General features: G+C 35.7%; 2 protein-coding genes across 2 annotated transcripts; both read right to left on the bottom strand.

Moving 5' to 3' along the window:
- Positions 1-3,215: 3,215 nt before the first annotated feature.
- LOC130981549 (uncharacterized) lies at positions 3,216-4,028 on the bottom strand. Its single transcript, XM_057905133.1, has one exon. The coding sequence runs from the start codon at positions 4,026-4,028 to the stop codon at positions 3,216-3,218; it is 813 nt and encodes a 270-aa protein (XP_057761116.1).
- Positions 4,029-5,184: 1,156 nt separating this feature from the next.
- LOC130981548 (receptor-like protein EIX2) lies at positions 5,185-8,855 on the bottom strand. Its single transcript, XM_057905131.1, has 2 exons — positions 5,518-8,855; positions 5,185-5,396 (listed from the first exon to the last, which is right to left on the bottom strand). Exon 1 carries the CDS (start codon positions 8,853-8,855, stop codon positions 5,553-5,555), a length of 3,303 nt encoding a protein of 1,100 aa, XP_057761114.1. The 3' UTR covers positions 5,185-5,396; positions 5,518-5,552.
- Positions 8,856-14,269: the final 5,414 nt, after the last annotated feature.

Below are 14,269 nucleotides of genomic sequence, written 5' to 3'. Positions count from 1 at the left end.
TTTTATAGGTTTCAATTAGGTTTGGTTAATCAATTTTAAATTTTTTAAATTTTAAATTTAAAAAATTTAAAATTAATTAATAATATAAATTAACGTAGTTTTGTTTAGTTTTTGGCTAGCTCTTGTTCATATACTTTTCCAAAAAGTTATAATTTAGAACTGAATTCCAGCACATTAAATATTATGGATATGAGAATTATCGAAAGAAGATAAGCAATAAAGGCAAGAAAAGACCAGATTAGTAGAAGAATTTCATACCCAATAGACCTACCAAAAGTAGTATATCATCATCATTGATACAAAATATATGTATAAAAGACGAATCATTGACGGGCACTATATCATCATCATTGATACAAAATACATGTATAAATCAAGCACTAAATTCACCTCTTAGAATAATTCTCCATTTTGCCGAGTTTGCTATCTAACCTCCACTGCCACTCGCAGCATAAACTTATCAAGAAAAGAGAGAAACATCTCCTTGGTCACAGAGGAATCAATGATAGAAGCCAGGCACCCAGTGGCTCCCTAATAAAAAAGAGATTAAATTAAAATTCAAACAACCCAACACTGTACTTTTTTCTCGTTACATGAAACAAATAATGATGCAAGAGACAAATAGAAGGAATCATGACAAGTCACAAACCAATGTAAGGGATAACAAAAGTAAGATACGAAATGGCTCCAGAGTACTGCTCAAACCAAAATTTCTCCAAAATTAATTTAAGAGGCTCAGCTAGAGTACTGTTAATAAATTATTGTGTGAACAAATAAGTCATGCATTTTATAGGACAAAAGAACATAAGCAGAAGTGTGGGAAAATAAGTCAAATAAGATATATTGCCTGACCTTCAAAGAAAAGTACATCTCAGGCTGTGAAGTAATAAATAAATCTGACAAAATAGAAAGCAACTGTCTTGCACAAGATACCAAAGACTTAATGTTTCTGGTAGCAGCTTTCTTAGAATATGCAGGTTGCACACCAAATTCTAATTCAGAATCACATACTGCATGGCAATTTGACTTGCTCTTTTTAAGAATAAGTACAGCTTTGTTCTGATTCACAAGAACCTAGACAATGTTCAGGAACGTTTACAAAGAAATTCAGTTAAACAAAATATTAGAAATATAATCACCGAAAGCTCACAGGTCACCAGTTGTATGCAAGAGAGGTGTAACTTGTAATGCCATGAAAAAATATTTCATGCATGGAGGGCTGCTTTTTAAGAAAAGAAACAAGAAAATCAGAGAGACTTGAAAAATTTTGGTGAGTATCATTTGCATAAGGACAAAAATTAAGTAGCAATCCCCATAGTTCATGGGCTCGAGTCAACAGATCTTCACTAATCTGTGTCTTCTTCATTGGAAAAAATGTTGAAAAGTAATTGCATCAACTAGGCATTACCATTACCGCATTAGAGAACCAAATATATGCCTGCTTGAAGACGTTTGGCTCAATTACTATGGAAAGCAATTCATACAAATAATCTAGTTCCAATTCACCACATACATTTTGTGCCAACAAATTTTGCACTACAAAAAATGAGTAAGTATATAGTTACAGTTATTAACTAAATTAAACACAAATATTGGGTCAACTCATGGAATACGGTAAAAGGCGTCTTTTTTGCACAAATATTCTGCACAGATCTCTCAAACATATCGATGGAAAATTATACCAGACAGAACAACTACATCTAAGCACATCACCTTGAAACTTTATCTGCTGGCGTACCATGCACATGTGCCCAAATTCTTTCGACACAAATGCACACAAATGTAAGTAAAACACACATAATCGATAAAATCCTCTTATCCGGTCACAAATTGCTCTGTCTTCGCCGATCAATGCTAGCCTGCCTCTGACATCTATCTTCTTTGACGACGAGTACTACTGAAAAAAGTTTCCGACATTTTCCTGCAATCTCAACGGCGCATCCAAACCATCGGTTTTCCACTTTTCCTCTTCTCGCGGCGGATCAGAGACAACGCGATGTGAATGCCAATGCTTGCTATAATGATCGGCCTTCCCCCAAACCCAGATAACCTTAACTCATGTAATACTTCAGCATCCATGGATGATGTGATAACATCTATTTTCTATTTATTTTTCTAACATAAAAAAATTATTTCCCTCAAATTCCAGTTTAAAATGTTTACTGTAATTATTAGCCTTTTTACCATGTTTAATCCACAGTAACTCAAAATCCAAGCATCTTATAAAAGCCAAGTGTTCACATCTAATTGGCAATTTCCTTATAGCCACCATAGTCATAGTAAAATTATAGGTACCACATAACGCACTAAAAAGAGTTCTTGTGAATTAGGCATATGCAAGAGCGAATGTGACTGTTCTTTTGATAACGTACATACCCATGCTTCCAAAACAACGATTCATCCTGATGCACAACACGTGTATGTTTGTGATTTTGTTTTTGTTGCAAGTAAAGGTCCCACGTAGAAAACTGGTGGTGTGGGACCAATGAATACGCATGAACCTTCGGAATTTGCTTTGAGGTTTCTTGGTTCTAATAAGGGCTCAAATGTGTTCAATATATAACACCGCGTGTTTTAGATACAACAACTGCGAATTGAAAAAAAGAATTGTGGGTTTGTTGGGTGCGGTCACAGCTGGGAAGCAATGATGAATGCAAGGAAGCAGAAGAAGTAGGCATCTAAAACAGAGGAAAAACAGAGTTCTTGTGGCTTAGGCATATGCAAGAGCGAATGTGAAATAAATGGTATGCAATCAAATGCACTTCCCAAAATCCAAAACTATAGCTAGCAAAGAATTCAGGGATATGATTGTATCAAAAATCATTTAAGAGAACGACTTTTTTAAACACAGATCAGCCACATGTTGATTCCGTTGTTGAAAATTTTGACTATAGCTAAAATCAAATATTCCAATATAACAGTTCGCTCCTGGAATCGTAATTTCCTAATTATGCCAAAATTAAAACTGCATGTTGGTGTTAATTATCTAGAAGAAAAACTAAAGTGGAATTGTTCATTAAGCATTGCATCATTAGAACTGAAAAGAAAATGATTAACGCCACTCAAGCCCTAGATCATTACATCACATGAAATGATGAAAATCCATAACCAAATCCAGATACAAATTGAAAGAGTAAAAGCTACTATCATTAGCAAGGAATCTCGATCATATACTACTCTAATCAAACCATGCATGCATTACCTCATTACTAATCTCAGAAATCAAAGGCGCCACACAAGTTCTTCTTCTTGTTAACCTTCTTCTTAGACTTGCAAGAATCTTGGCTCTTACCAGCTTCATGTCCATGGATCATACCATGCAGCTCCAAACCAATGAGGTAGCAAAGATAAGTATCAATGGTGATGAACATAGTCTTCTCATCCGTATACACTTTGTACAAATACCACCAGGTTTCTTCATCGTACCATTCCAGCTTCTTTTCCGGCCTCACCACGTCAAAGTGCTTCCCCAACACTGTCGTCGCCAACTTGTCAAGATCGTACCGCCACAGATCCACCTTCTCCCCTACCTCCTTCAGCCCTTCCACCGCCATCGCCCTAAGGTCCAACGCCTTCTTCAGCTCGATCCCGTGGTGCTTCTCCAGCTTTGCCTTCACCTTTTCCATCTCCATTCCCACCGCGATAACCCTAGGGTTGGCGAAGAAGTCCCGAAGGGGCCTAGGGTTTTGCTTTGCGTTGTACAAGTCACCTTGTTCGGGAAGAGGGTAGAGGAGGCAGTGAGAGCCAACGCAGAGGGAGATGAAGTCGTAGCTGTGGTCCTTGACGCCGTGCTTGGTGTACTCGGTAAATTGGTGCTCGGCGGTTACGCCGACGATGACCGGGGTGTTTTTGGGAGTGGACTTGAGAAGGTTGGTGAGCCACTTGGAGAGCGTTCGGGGAGAGGTGGTGTTGATGCAGAGGATGCGTTGGTCGTCGGCATAAACGGTGTAAGGGTAATGGCGGTCAGTGAAGTCGTAAGTCTCGACTTCGGTGATCATGCTGGGTTCAATGCTGATCTCGAGAACCATTGTTAGTGGTTGCTGCTACTCTGTGTGAGAGAGAGATATCGAGTGTGTGTGGAAAGAAGAATGAAAACGGTTACGAAGTGGATTGGAATGCGTTATTAAGGAGAGGGACGCAATTACGCAAATATGATTCTGTTATAACAAATGCAGTGACGCGCATTAAGTTGCTTGATGGTTGTTGCAAGTCACGCGCGTCGTTCCGTTGCCTTCTTTTGATCGAAATGGCACACACACTTAATCGTAGTTAGGTGATTGTTTCAGTGCCTTATAAATGCTGTCTAATTCCCCATAAATTGAGTATGCATGAACCTTCGGAAATTGCTTTCAGGCGTCTTGGTTCTAATAGGTCCTCAAATGTGTTCACTATAACACCGCGTGTTTTGGATGCAACAACTGCGAATTGAAGAAAAGAATTGTAGGTTTTTGGATGCAATAAGGTGATGATCAATATTATCATTGAGTTGTGTTTAATTAAGATCTTGTCAATAGTGGGCAAGTGATGAACCACAACATGTGAATTGAAGTAGCATGCATGCTGGGAAGCAATGATGAATGCATGGAAGAAGTAAATGATTATGGCTTCAATGGTGTAGGTTTTGGAGATGGATAGGACTATAGGAGGGATTCGAACAAGAGATCTACAATAAGTGAGCATTTGCATAGCTCTACTGTGGGGATTGTGTGTCCTATAATCACTTCAAAATTCATACCAAGATTTTCTTTTCTATAATTATTAACGCTTGATTCGAAAAGAAATTTTAAGTGAAAAATAAATAGTTGAAAATGACATCATCCAACAAATAAAATTGGTAAAAAGCAACTAATAGTTGTAGATGTCCAAAACAGAGGAAAAAACAAAGTTCTTGCGACTTAGGTATAAAATTGGTAAAAAGCAACTAAATGGTATGCAATCAAATGCACCAAAATTCAAAACAACTATGTCACATGAATGAATGTGATGCATGTGAAACAATGATTGTTTAACATCATGCCATCTTCCTACTTAGCTGAATTTTAAGCCATATTGAGCTGCTAATCAAGTTTTTCAAGAAAATTCATTACCATGCAAAAATGATTTGATGACCATTATCCCATGAAAGATATAAAATAGATATCATATTCTCTTGTCTAAACCAAATATATCACAACATTGATTGGTAACTGGTAGTTACAATTCACAAATACAAACTAATATATTAATAAGTAACACTCACTAGTACTTAGTTACAAATACACAACTCATTTTATTTACTTCTAAAGTTTCACACACTCACTTCATGAACGACTAATTAGTTTTATTCATCAATTGAAAGTACTGCTGCTTTATTTGCTTCCTGAATAAAATGATGTGGGCTCATGGTCGCCGATCCGCTATCAGTGAAAAGATAAGAAACCATGGACATCATTCAAAGTACATATGTTGACCAATATTTTATATCAACAAAAATTTGAAATAAGATCAACTTAAAATAAATAAAAAAGAAGGTATTACCAATCAAGCTAGTAGTTGTTGCATTATTGCATATATCACCAGCATTGCCACCTTGACATAACTTTTTCTGTTATGTTGTTCAAGAACCGGAAGTAAGCATATCTCCATGAGCGATTGAAGAGGATAGTGCCAAAGATCCCCCAGAATCCAGCAAAGAATCCCAATCCCATGCTTGCAAAGAATGCTTGAATAAAACCATCATTCTCATCTTGGGTTTTAACCAAAGATTCTTGACGTGGCCCTTTCTTGGGACACATTTTCTCAAGAGGTAGTCCACAGAGATCTTGATTTTCTTCATAGCTTGATGCGTTGAAACTCTGCAACTGTGTGCCAGTTGGAATTTGTCCAGACAAATTATTATGTGACAGATCCAACACTGAGAGAAAATCAATTTGTGCAAGACTAGAAGGAATGGAGCCAAATAAATGGTTTCTTGACAAATCAAGAGACTCCAATGATAACAACCTTCCAATTCCTGAAGGAATTTTTCCTGTCAAATTATTTCTTGATAAATTCAATGAAACTAGCTCCACCAAATTCTCAAGCTCTGATGGAATGTCTCCTGACAAATGATTACTTGAGAGATCAATACCTTTTAGAAGCAGCTTATCATTCTCAAATATGTGTTCCACGCCTTTCCACATCAACAAAGCAATTATATCATAATTATACCAAGACCTTCCATTAGTCTGGTTGACAATATAAGAATGATAATCTGTTAAGAACCTTTCTTGGGTGGTCATTGCAGTGAAGTTAATGAAACATTTGGGAATTGGGCCCCACAGATGATTAACCGAGAGATCCAAGAAACCAATGCCATTTAGAGAACATAGAGATAATGGTATACTTCCAAAAATGTGATTTTTCCGCAAGCTTAACATTTGCAGTTGTTGTAAGCTGCTTCCAATCCAAGAAGGAATGATTCCTGATAACTTGTTCTCTCCTGCATCCAGCATCACTAAATTTTTGCAATGCTTCATCGAGAAAGGAAGCTCCCCCGTCAAGCTATTGTTTCTCAATATCAATACACGAAGCTGAAGAACTAATCCTATTGAATTAGGAACTTTTCCAGAGAAATTATTGTTACTTAAATCTATAGAGGCTAATGATTTAAAATTACTCCAACAATTAGGGATTTGGCCAGATATATAATTGTTTGAAATATCCAATTGGCCTAATCTTTCAGCTGAATTATTGGCACATACAAATGAAGTCAAGTCTGAAAATTTATTGTTGGACAGATCGAGGGACACAGCATTTCGTAAAAAAAGCGGGATTGAGCCTTCGAATTGATTTGCAGCTAGAGATATAGAAGGATATTCCGTAAGCCTCAATGCAAAATCTGGAATTATTCCGGTGAGATTGTTGTACGAAATGTTCATGGTGTCTAGCCTTGTTGATAGAGCCCAAAACCAATTCGGAGTTATATCCGAAATGCCAGCATTGGAAATATCAAGCCGCATTAATGTTTTCTGTGTCTGCAACCATTTTGGAAAATCGGGACCCAACTTGCAATGCTGCAACATTATCGCTTGCAACTGAAAAGGTGGAATCCAGTCACGATTAATTTTCAAAGCGAATGAGTTGCCAGATAATCCCAAGACCTTCAACTTAGACAAATTATGAAACTGAGAGTCTGTGATGACCCCTTCCAAAGAGTTTGAGTTCATGATCAATGTCTCCAACTGTAACGGAAATTGAATTCCTTCAGGAACCTTCCCATTTAGCTTATTTTCAGACAAATATAAATGTGTTAAAGACGGGAAAATTGAGATGTCAGGCAAGGTTCCGTTGAATTTATTATTTCTGAGATCCAAGTACTGGAGAGTTGAGCATCCAGACAAGTGTTGCATTGCAACTGGAAGCTCTCCTGTCATATTGTTATAAGACAAGTATAATGATTCGAGACTACATGTGTTTCCAAATGACTTTGGAATTCCACCTTGTATAGAGTTTGAACTGATGGACAAATCCTTTAACTGAGATGGCAACCTGATATTGTCAGGTATTTTTCCTCTTAACTGATTAAAATCAAGGGACAACTCTTTTAAAACTGGGAATATTGAAAGGTCATCAGGTATTGAGCCAGTGAATAGGTTTGATTCCAAATCCAATTCTTGAAGTGAGTGAGTGACACAGCCAGCAGAGAGATTATGAAGAACTGATTCCAAATCTTCAGTCAAATCGCTTTCAAACACCTCCAAAGAAGATAAGGTGCATATATTCGCAAAGGATTTGAAATCCCTGGCCGTGATTTGATAATAAGATATGTCAAGCCGCTCAAGTGATTGCAATGTGATGTCAAAATGATTTGATGTGGCAGGTGTGGAACCCTCTAAGAGGCTGGAATCAAGGGCAAGTTCAACAAGGTTGGAAGTGACATTGGACAACCATTGGAATAACAGGGAAGGAGTGAAGGTGTTATCAAAAAGACGCAAGATTGAAAGAGAATTAGGAAATTTGAACATGGAAAGTCTTGGTGTTTGTGAAGAGATAAAATGATCTGAAAGTGCACAATTGATTAGGCTGAGTTCTGTTAGTGTGGAGATATTACTGATGGCTTGTATCCACTTATAGGAATTGTTGAGATTCAATATAGAGAGCAAGTCAAGATGGGTTAAAGAGGTAAGAGTGGATAACCATTGTCCATCATCCTTCATTTTGAGAGAACCACGTTTACCGGCAAGGTAAAGCTCGTGCAAGCTTGAAAGGTTCCCAAGTTGAGATGGTATTATTCCTTGTAAAGCATTTCCCCAGAGATCAAGATACTGCAACTTGGACAGATTTCCAAGTTGATAAGGGATTGAACCCTCTAAACGATTGTCAAAAAGATTCAAGTATGTTAAATGAGGAAGAGATCCAAATTGAGTTGGAATTCTTCCACCAAAGCGACAAGATAACAAATCAAGATACCTCAAGCTGGTGAGGTTACCAAAGAATTCAGGGATATGGTAATCTTCAAAACCATTGAAACTGAGGTTCAAGTACCTGAGGTGCTGCAATTCCACTAACGAGCTGGGAATCTTACCTCTCAAAAATCGTTCAAAGTAGGAATAATCATTTCCGAACATGTAGTCACTGGGAAGGTCGAGACTGATAACATAGGCAGTGAGGTTGCTGCAGCCAACACCCTTCCAATGGCAGCAATCGCGACCCTTCCACGAAGAGAGCATGCCGTAGTCATCAACCATGGCGGCCTTGAAATCCAGCAGTGCTTGCCTCTCCCGCTCTGCGCACTTCACCTCTCTTCCTGCTGCAGTAGGACAAACAAGAAGAAGGTCCACCGTAACAAAGAGTAAAACAGCTTCAATCAGAATCAGATTATTCATCCTCATCATGACTACGCTCATCACAAGTGAAGTATGAACTCAAGAATGTGCCTGTTATAGCACCATATATGGATCCAATATATAGTAGAGGACCTCCATTCGTTGCTATGAATCACTATCACTATCATGTCTCACTAAATTTCCAGAGTATTTCTGACGTTGCAACTTTTAAATTTCTTGCACCATTTTGCACGGAATGAAGGTACGAGGAGGACCACAATCTTTATAGAGTATCTTCAATTGGGTGCTTGAACAATGAGGACGATCCATTCTATACTCCAAGCTGCATGCAACTTTGAATTCAATGACACTATTTTCCACGATATGATGTTGATATCCAATATCCTTGTAACGAAAAACTATTATTATTTAAATAATTTTAATTGTTTTCTATTAGCTCTACGAGTTAAAAAAAAGGGATGAACATTTTGATGGACAAATTATATATCTAATTGGTAACTTAAAGATATTTGAACTCTCATTTATTTATAAACTTCATACTTGGTTCAATTGATGTATCAATAGAAATCAGAGCAGAAAACTTCATACTTTGAATTATTCAATGACACCATTTTCCACAATATGATGTTGATAGCCAATATCCTTGTAAAGAAAGTGTCGTTATTATTTGAATAATTTTACCGATTCCTATTACTTCTATTTGCTCTACAAGTAAAAAAATGAGATCATAATTTTTATGGATGAATTCTATATCTAATTTGTAACTTAAGATATTTGAACTCTCTTCTATTTTATTTATCTATATAAAAGTTAATATTTATATTTTCTTGCAATTAAAAAATAACATCTCTTCTACTTATTTTATTGCCACATAAGTTCTTATGTCAAATTGTAACTTTTATAGAATTTTAATTTTTTTTTTGTTATTATCCTTCCTCATCTAATTTGGTTAAACTTTATTTATAAAAAAACTTAAATGTATAACATTATTCTATTATTTTATATAATTAAGTTTGTACACATCCATTTAATATACTAGATAATACTTTTTACACCTACCTAATAAAGATATAAAAAATATCTTTTCATAAATATATTTATTTAAAAGTATAATTTATTTATTTAACTATATTTTAAATAAAAATAATATTTTATAACATATTAAAATTTAATTTTGTAATTCATTGTTCAATAATAAAAAAATTACCTCAAAAAATAATTATAAAATTTTTATTGAAATATCTATCGTATTTTTTAATCTATAAAAAACTAGTTAGCCGCATGTATGGCACTATGTTTATACAATCTATAGAAAACTAGTTAACCTCATGTATGGCACTATGTTTAGAATAAACTAGCACATCGACTTACGACATTGATTTAATATATATGAATACACAGATAATAAACATAAGGCATGTTTTTTGATATGCAAAGTCAACATCAACATATATGATTTTAAAAAAAAATAGGATGTGCATATTATATACTCGACCATTAAATTTAACTATTATGAATTTATGTATAAAATTATAAATATATATTTTTATTTAATTTATTTTTAATATATATTTTATATTTTAATATGATGGTAATCAGTGGTTAAGAGAATGAGAGTTGAATCTTAGTTCCTTTTCGCTGAATATTAATTTCTGACTTTTAAAGGAACAAGAGATATTTCTGCTTTTTGTCTCGTGTTAAGTTGAGAGACACTTTTATTTTGTCTTGTGCCGAATTGAGAGATATTTTTGTTTTTGTCTCCTGATAAACAGAAACAGAGAAGGAGTAGGGAAGGATAATTAACACCAGATATATCCTGGTTCAGCCACTAGGTGTAACGTGACCTACATCCAGCCTCCATCACAACAATAATGAAATTTCACTATGTTTTCACAATATTACAAATACCAATTTCTTTCTAGGAACTACCCATTTCTATCTAGGACAAATCCAGATTCTACACCCAATCTAAATTTGACTGGGACTCAAAATCCAGCTTTCAATCGCAAAGTGCTAACCCAACTTGTAAGGAAATCCCCACAAGATCATGAAACACAGCAAATAGATGTACAAAGAAACTCTGAGACATCTATAACTTTTTCTCTAATTTTAATTACTACATCTTTTTTCTCACTGGCTTTTTCTTACAAATCTCACCATATTTGCCTTTTTTCGCCATGAGACTCAGACAGATAAAATTAAGAAAAAGAAAATAAAATGAACATCTTTGAAGGAGAACAACTCAGGAAGTTTGGGTAGCTATGAGAACTCTGTACTTTTTCTCTTACTTTCCTTGATCTCAACCATTGGCCGTTCACGCTTAATATAGAAGGAGAAACTTCCAAGGTTGAAATCAGTTCAACCAAGCAACTTCTTCTCCAACCAAAAACAGCAGCAGTTCGGACAAAGAGAAGAGAGAGGGAAAACAAAAAAACCAACATGCATGTACCTCTCTCAACCCTTTTTATTAAGCTCCTTCAACCTGAACCCTTGACATTGTCTTTGGCTCCAAGAAAGTATTCGGATCCTTGATGATCCTCTGACCCATGAAAGCTTCTTGCATTCCATTTTTGCTTCTTCCTACGTGTAGCTCAGCAGCTATCTTCTTTCTTTGATGAACAAATATGGAAATGAACTTGTGCAACTGAGATCTTCTTCCTAACAGAGGTGGATTGCTTCTATTTTTGGTTTCAAAAATCTTGAAGCCCTTCTTCAAATCATGTCTTCAAGGGTGATGGTTTCAGTGGCTAAGAGAAGGGGGGTTGAATCTTAGCCCCATTTTTTTTGCTTGATTACACTTGCTGGACTTAGAGGAGACTTTTCTGTTTTTAGCTCGTCCCTAGCCACGAGACTTTTTCATTTTGTCTCATCACTGGGCACGAGACATTTTTGGTTTTTTGCTCCTGTGCAGTAGAAAACAGAAATGGAGTAGGAGAGAAGAAAGATTACACCCAGATATATCCTGGTTCAGCTGTTAAGTGCAGTGTAGCCTACATCCAGTCTCCATCACAACAATGATGGAATTTCACTATAATCAACCTGATTACAAACTGTAAGGTGCTAACCCAACTTACAAGGGGATTCCCACAGAATCATGAAACACAACATAGACGTACAAAGGAACTCTAGGACATCTATGGCTTTTTCTTTTAATTTTGCACTCTCTGCCTTTTTTCGCTCTATGGCTTTTCATACAAACCTCACTGTTTGCCTTTTTCCATGAGACTCAAGACATGACAAAATTAAATAGAAAAATACTAAACAGAATACATTGAAGGAGAAGAAAATCTGTAAACTTAGGTAGCTCTGAGAATCCTGTGCCTTGCACTCTCAATGCTTACTTATAACTCCTTGCTCTAAACAGTGGCTGTTCTCTCTTTTTATAGAAGAGGGAAGCCTCCACTATTGAAGCCAAAAACCAAGCCAACTTCTTCTTTCTTCAAGAAACAAAACTGGTTCGGCCACATAGTGAGAGTAGAGATAGCCATGCAAAACCCAACATGCAATTACCTCTAGTCCTTTCTTGATCATCACTCTTCATCAATCCGAGCTCTCCATCCTTGGCTTGATCTTCAAGATGGATTTCTGGCCCTTGATGCTTCATGATGATGATGGCTTCATCTGCTTCAATCTCTGCCTCTTCCATCACTTCGCCACTCTAGCTACTTCCTGTGGTGGTTGAGCAGAATCAAAGACAAGCCATGTCTCCAAGAATCTCCTCCTGCTGGCCGAATCTTCTTCTTCCTTTTTGAGCATGAAGAGCTCAAGATTACCTCACCAAATCCAACCATATTTGATAAAAATCTCAGCCACAGCTCATTTTTTATTTTTTTATGTTTTCTTGCCATCATTGTGATGGACTTGTAGCTTGTTCTTCCTTCACATTAGTAGCTCATTTTTGCTTTCATGGTTTCTATTATTTCCTGGTTAATGTCCGAAGAGAAGAAAGAGATGAGAGAGAATAAACAACTTGGAAGAAAAGCAATTTAATGTAATAAACACATTACACAAGTAAAGGTTGCTTTTACTTCCCTTTGCTGAGAGGCGTGCATAGCTATCATAGCAATCAAATCAATAACACATTCTCTCTCATAGTTTCCATGCATGTATTCATTTTACTTTAATGATATTTGAGTTCCACCACATGCTTTAAAATGGATTCCGTTGAAGGCAATCCTTGCTTTCATTCAAATTTGGTTTCGGACCCATCATGCTTGTCTTCATGCAATTTTTAATTTTGGGCTTGTAACAACAAAATTCAATCTGGCCCAATTAATAACATTTGCTTTCCTGATGAATATTTTTCGGATCAAGCATTGAGCAAATAGGAAAGCATTCATTTTGGGCTTGTAGCAATAAAATTCATTCTGGCCCAAAAACAAGAATGATAATTCAGCCACAACAAATAAAATATTTTGGCATCAATGTTGAATGAATTCACACTTGGGCTTGCATCATATCATTTAATTTTCGGCCCAATATAAACCTGCATTACAAAATTATTTTAATCAAAATTAAATCCAAAATTAATTTTGCAATTATATTAATAATGTTTAGTCATCACAAATATTAATTTAGAGTTTTCCAAACTCATCAATCTCCCCCTTGATGACAAACATTATTAAAATTGAAATGGAAAGAAATTTAAAGATTGAGTAAAGTATACTCCCTTTGAATTTGAATTTCTCCCCTTTCAAATTGTCACATGGCTCCCCCTCAATATATGCCATTTTTATCAAGAGAAGCATTAACCTGTAACAATTTAATCAAGCTTCAAGTAACAATGTTATTCAACATATTTATTTTGAAATATTGAATGTTTGATTTATGAGCAGAGTGTGGTGATAATCAAAACTCATTTGTTATCATAAATTGATTTTCTGCTCAAACACACCATAATCAATCAAAATCTGTTTTTGACAAAAGACTTGCTGTTAAAAAATATTTTTCTGTAAATCAGAGCAATCTTGTTATGAAAAATATTTTTCAAGCATGGTATAATTTTTCAAAAACACAGCAACTTTCATCATTAAGATCCTAAAGGAGCTGCCAGAAATAAATCCAACAAAAATCAATTTATCATGGTAAATGTATTATAAGCACAGTTAACATGTTTTACCAAGATAATTCAGAATCTTTACAATAACATGCATATCAACAGCCAAACATTCATACCATCAAATGCATTGCCAATTATACATCATAACCAAATGCCAAATGCATTTCCAGCAGCAGTAAACAAATGCAATATCAACATGCATCTTTTCAACAGGGGTGATCATGAATTTTCAATTGAAAATTTCATCCCCTGTTTCAGTTTTTAATTTCCCTGTTCCAGTTTCAATTTTGGAACTAATTTTCCTCCCCCTTTTGTCATCAAGGGGAACCTACAAAGAAGAACATTGACAACACAGCAAAATATCCATAATAAAGTAGCAAAAGAGTATCAAAGTGTCATAGAG

Source organism: Arachis stenosperma, chromosome 5 (assembly GCF_014773155.1).
Source record: "Arachis stenosperma cultivar V10309 chromosome 5, arast.V10309.gnm1.PFL2, whole genome shotgun sequence".
In the NCBI taxonomy this organism is placed as follows: domain Eukaryota; kingdom Viridiplantae; phylum Streptophyta; class Magnoliopsida; order Fabales; family Fabaceae; genus Arachis; species Arachis stenosperma.
This window is presented reverse-complemented; position numbering and strand designations above follow the sequence as displayed.

Bases quoted from the DNA above. Each gene is read 5' to 3' on its own strand.
- LOC130981548 (XM_057905131.1), bottom strand. From the start codon at position 8,855: ATGATGAGGATGAATAATCTGATTCTGATTGAAGCTGTTTTACTCTTT.
- LOC130981549 (XM_057905133.1), bottom strand. From the start codon at position 4,028: ATGGTTCTCGAGATCAGCATTGAACCCAGCATGATCACCGAAGTCGAG.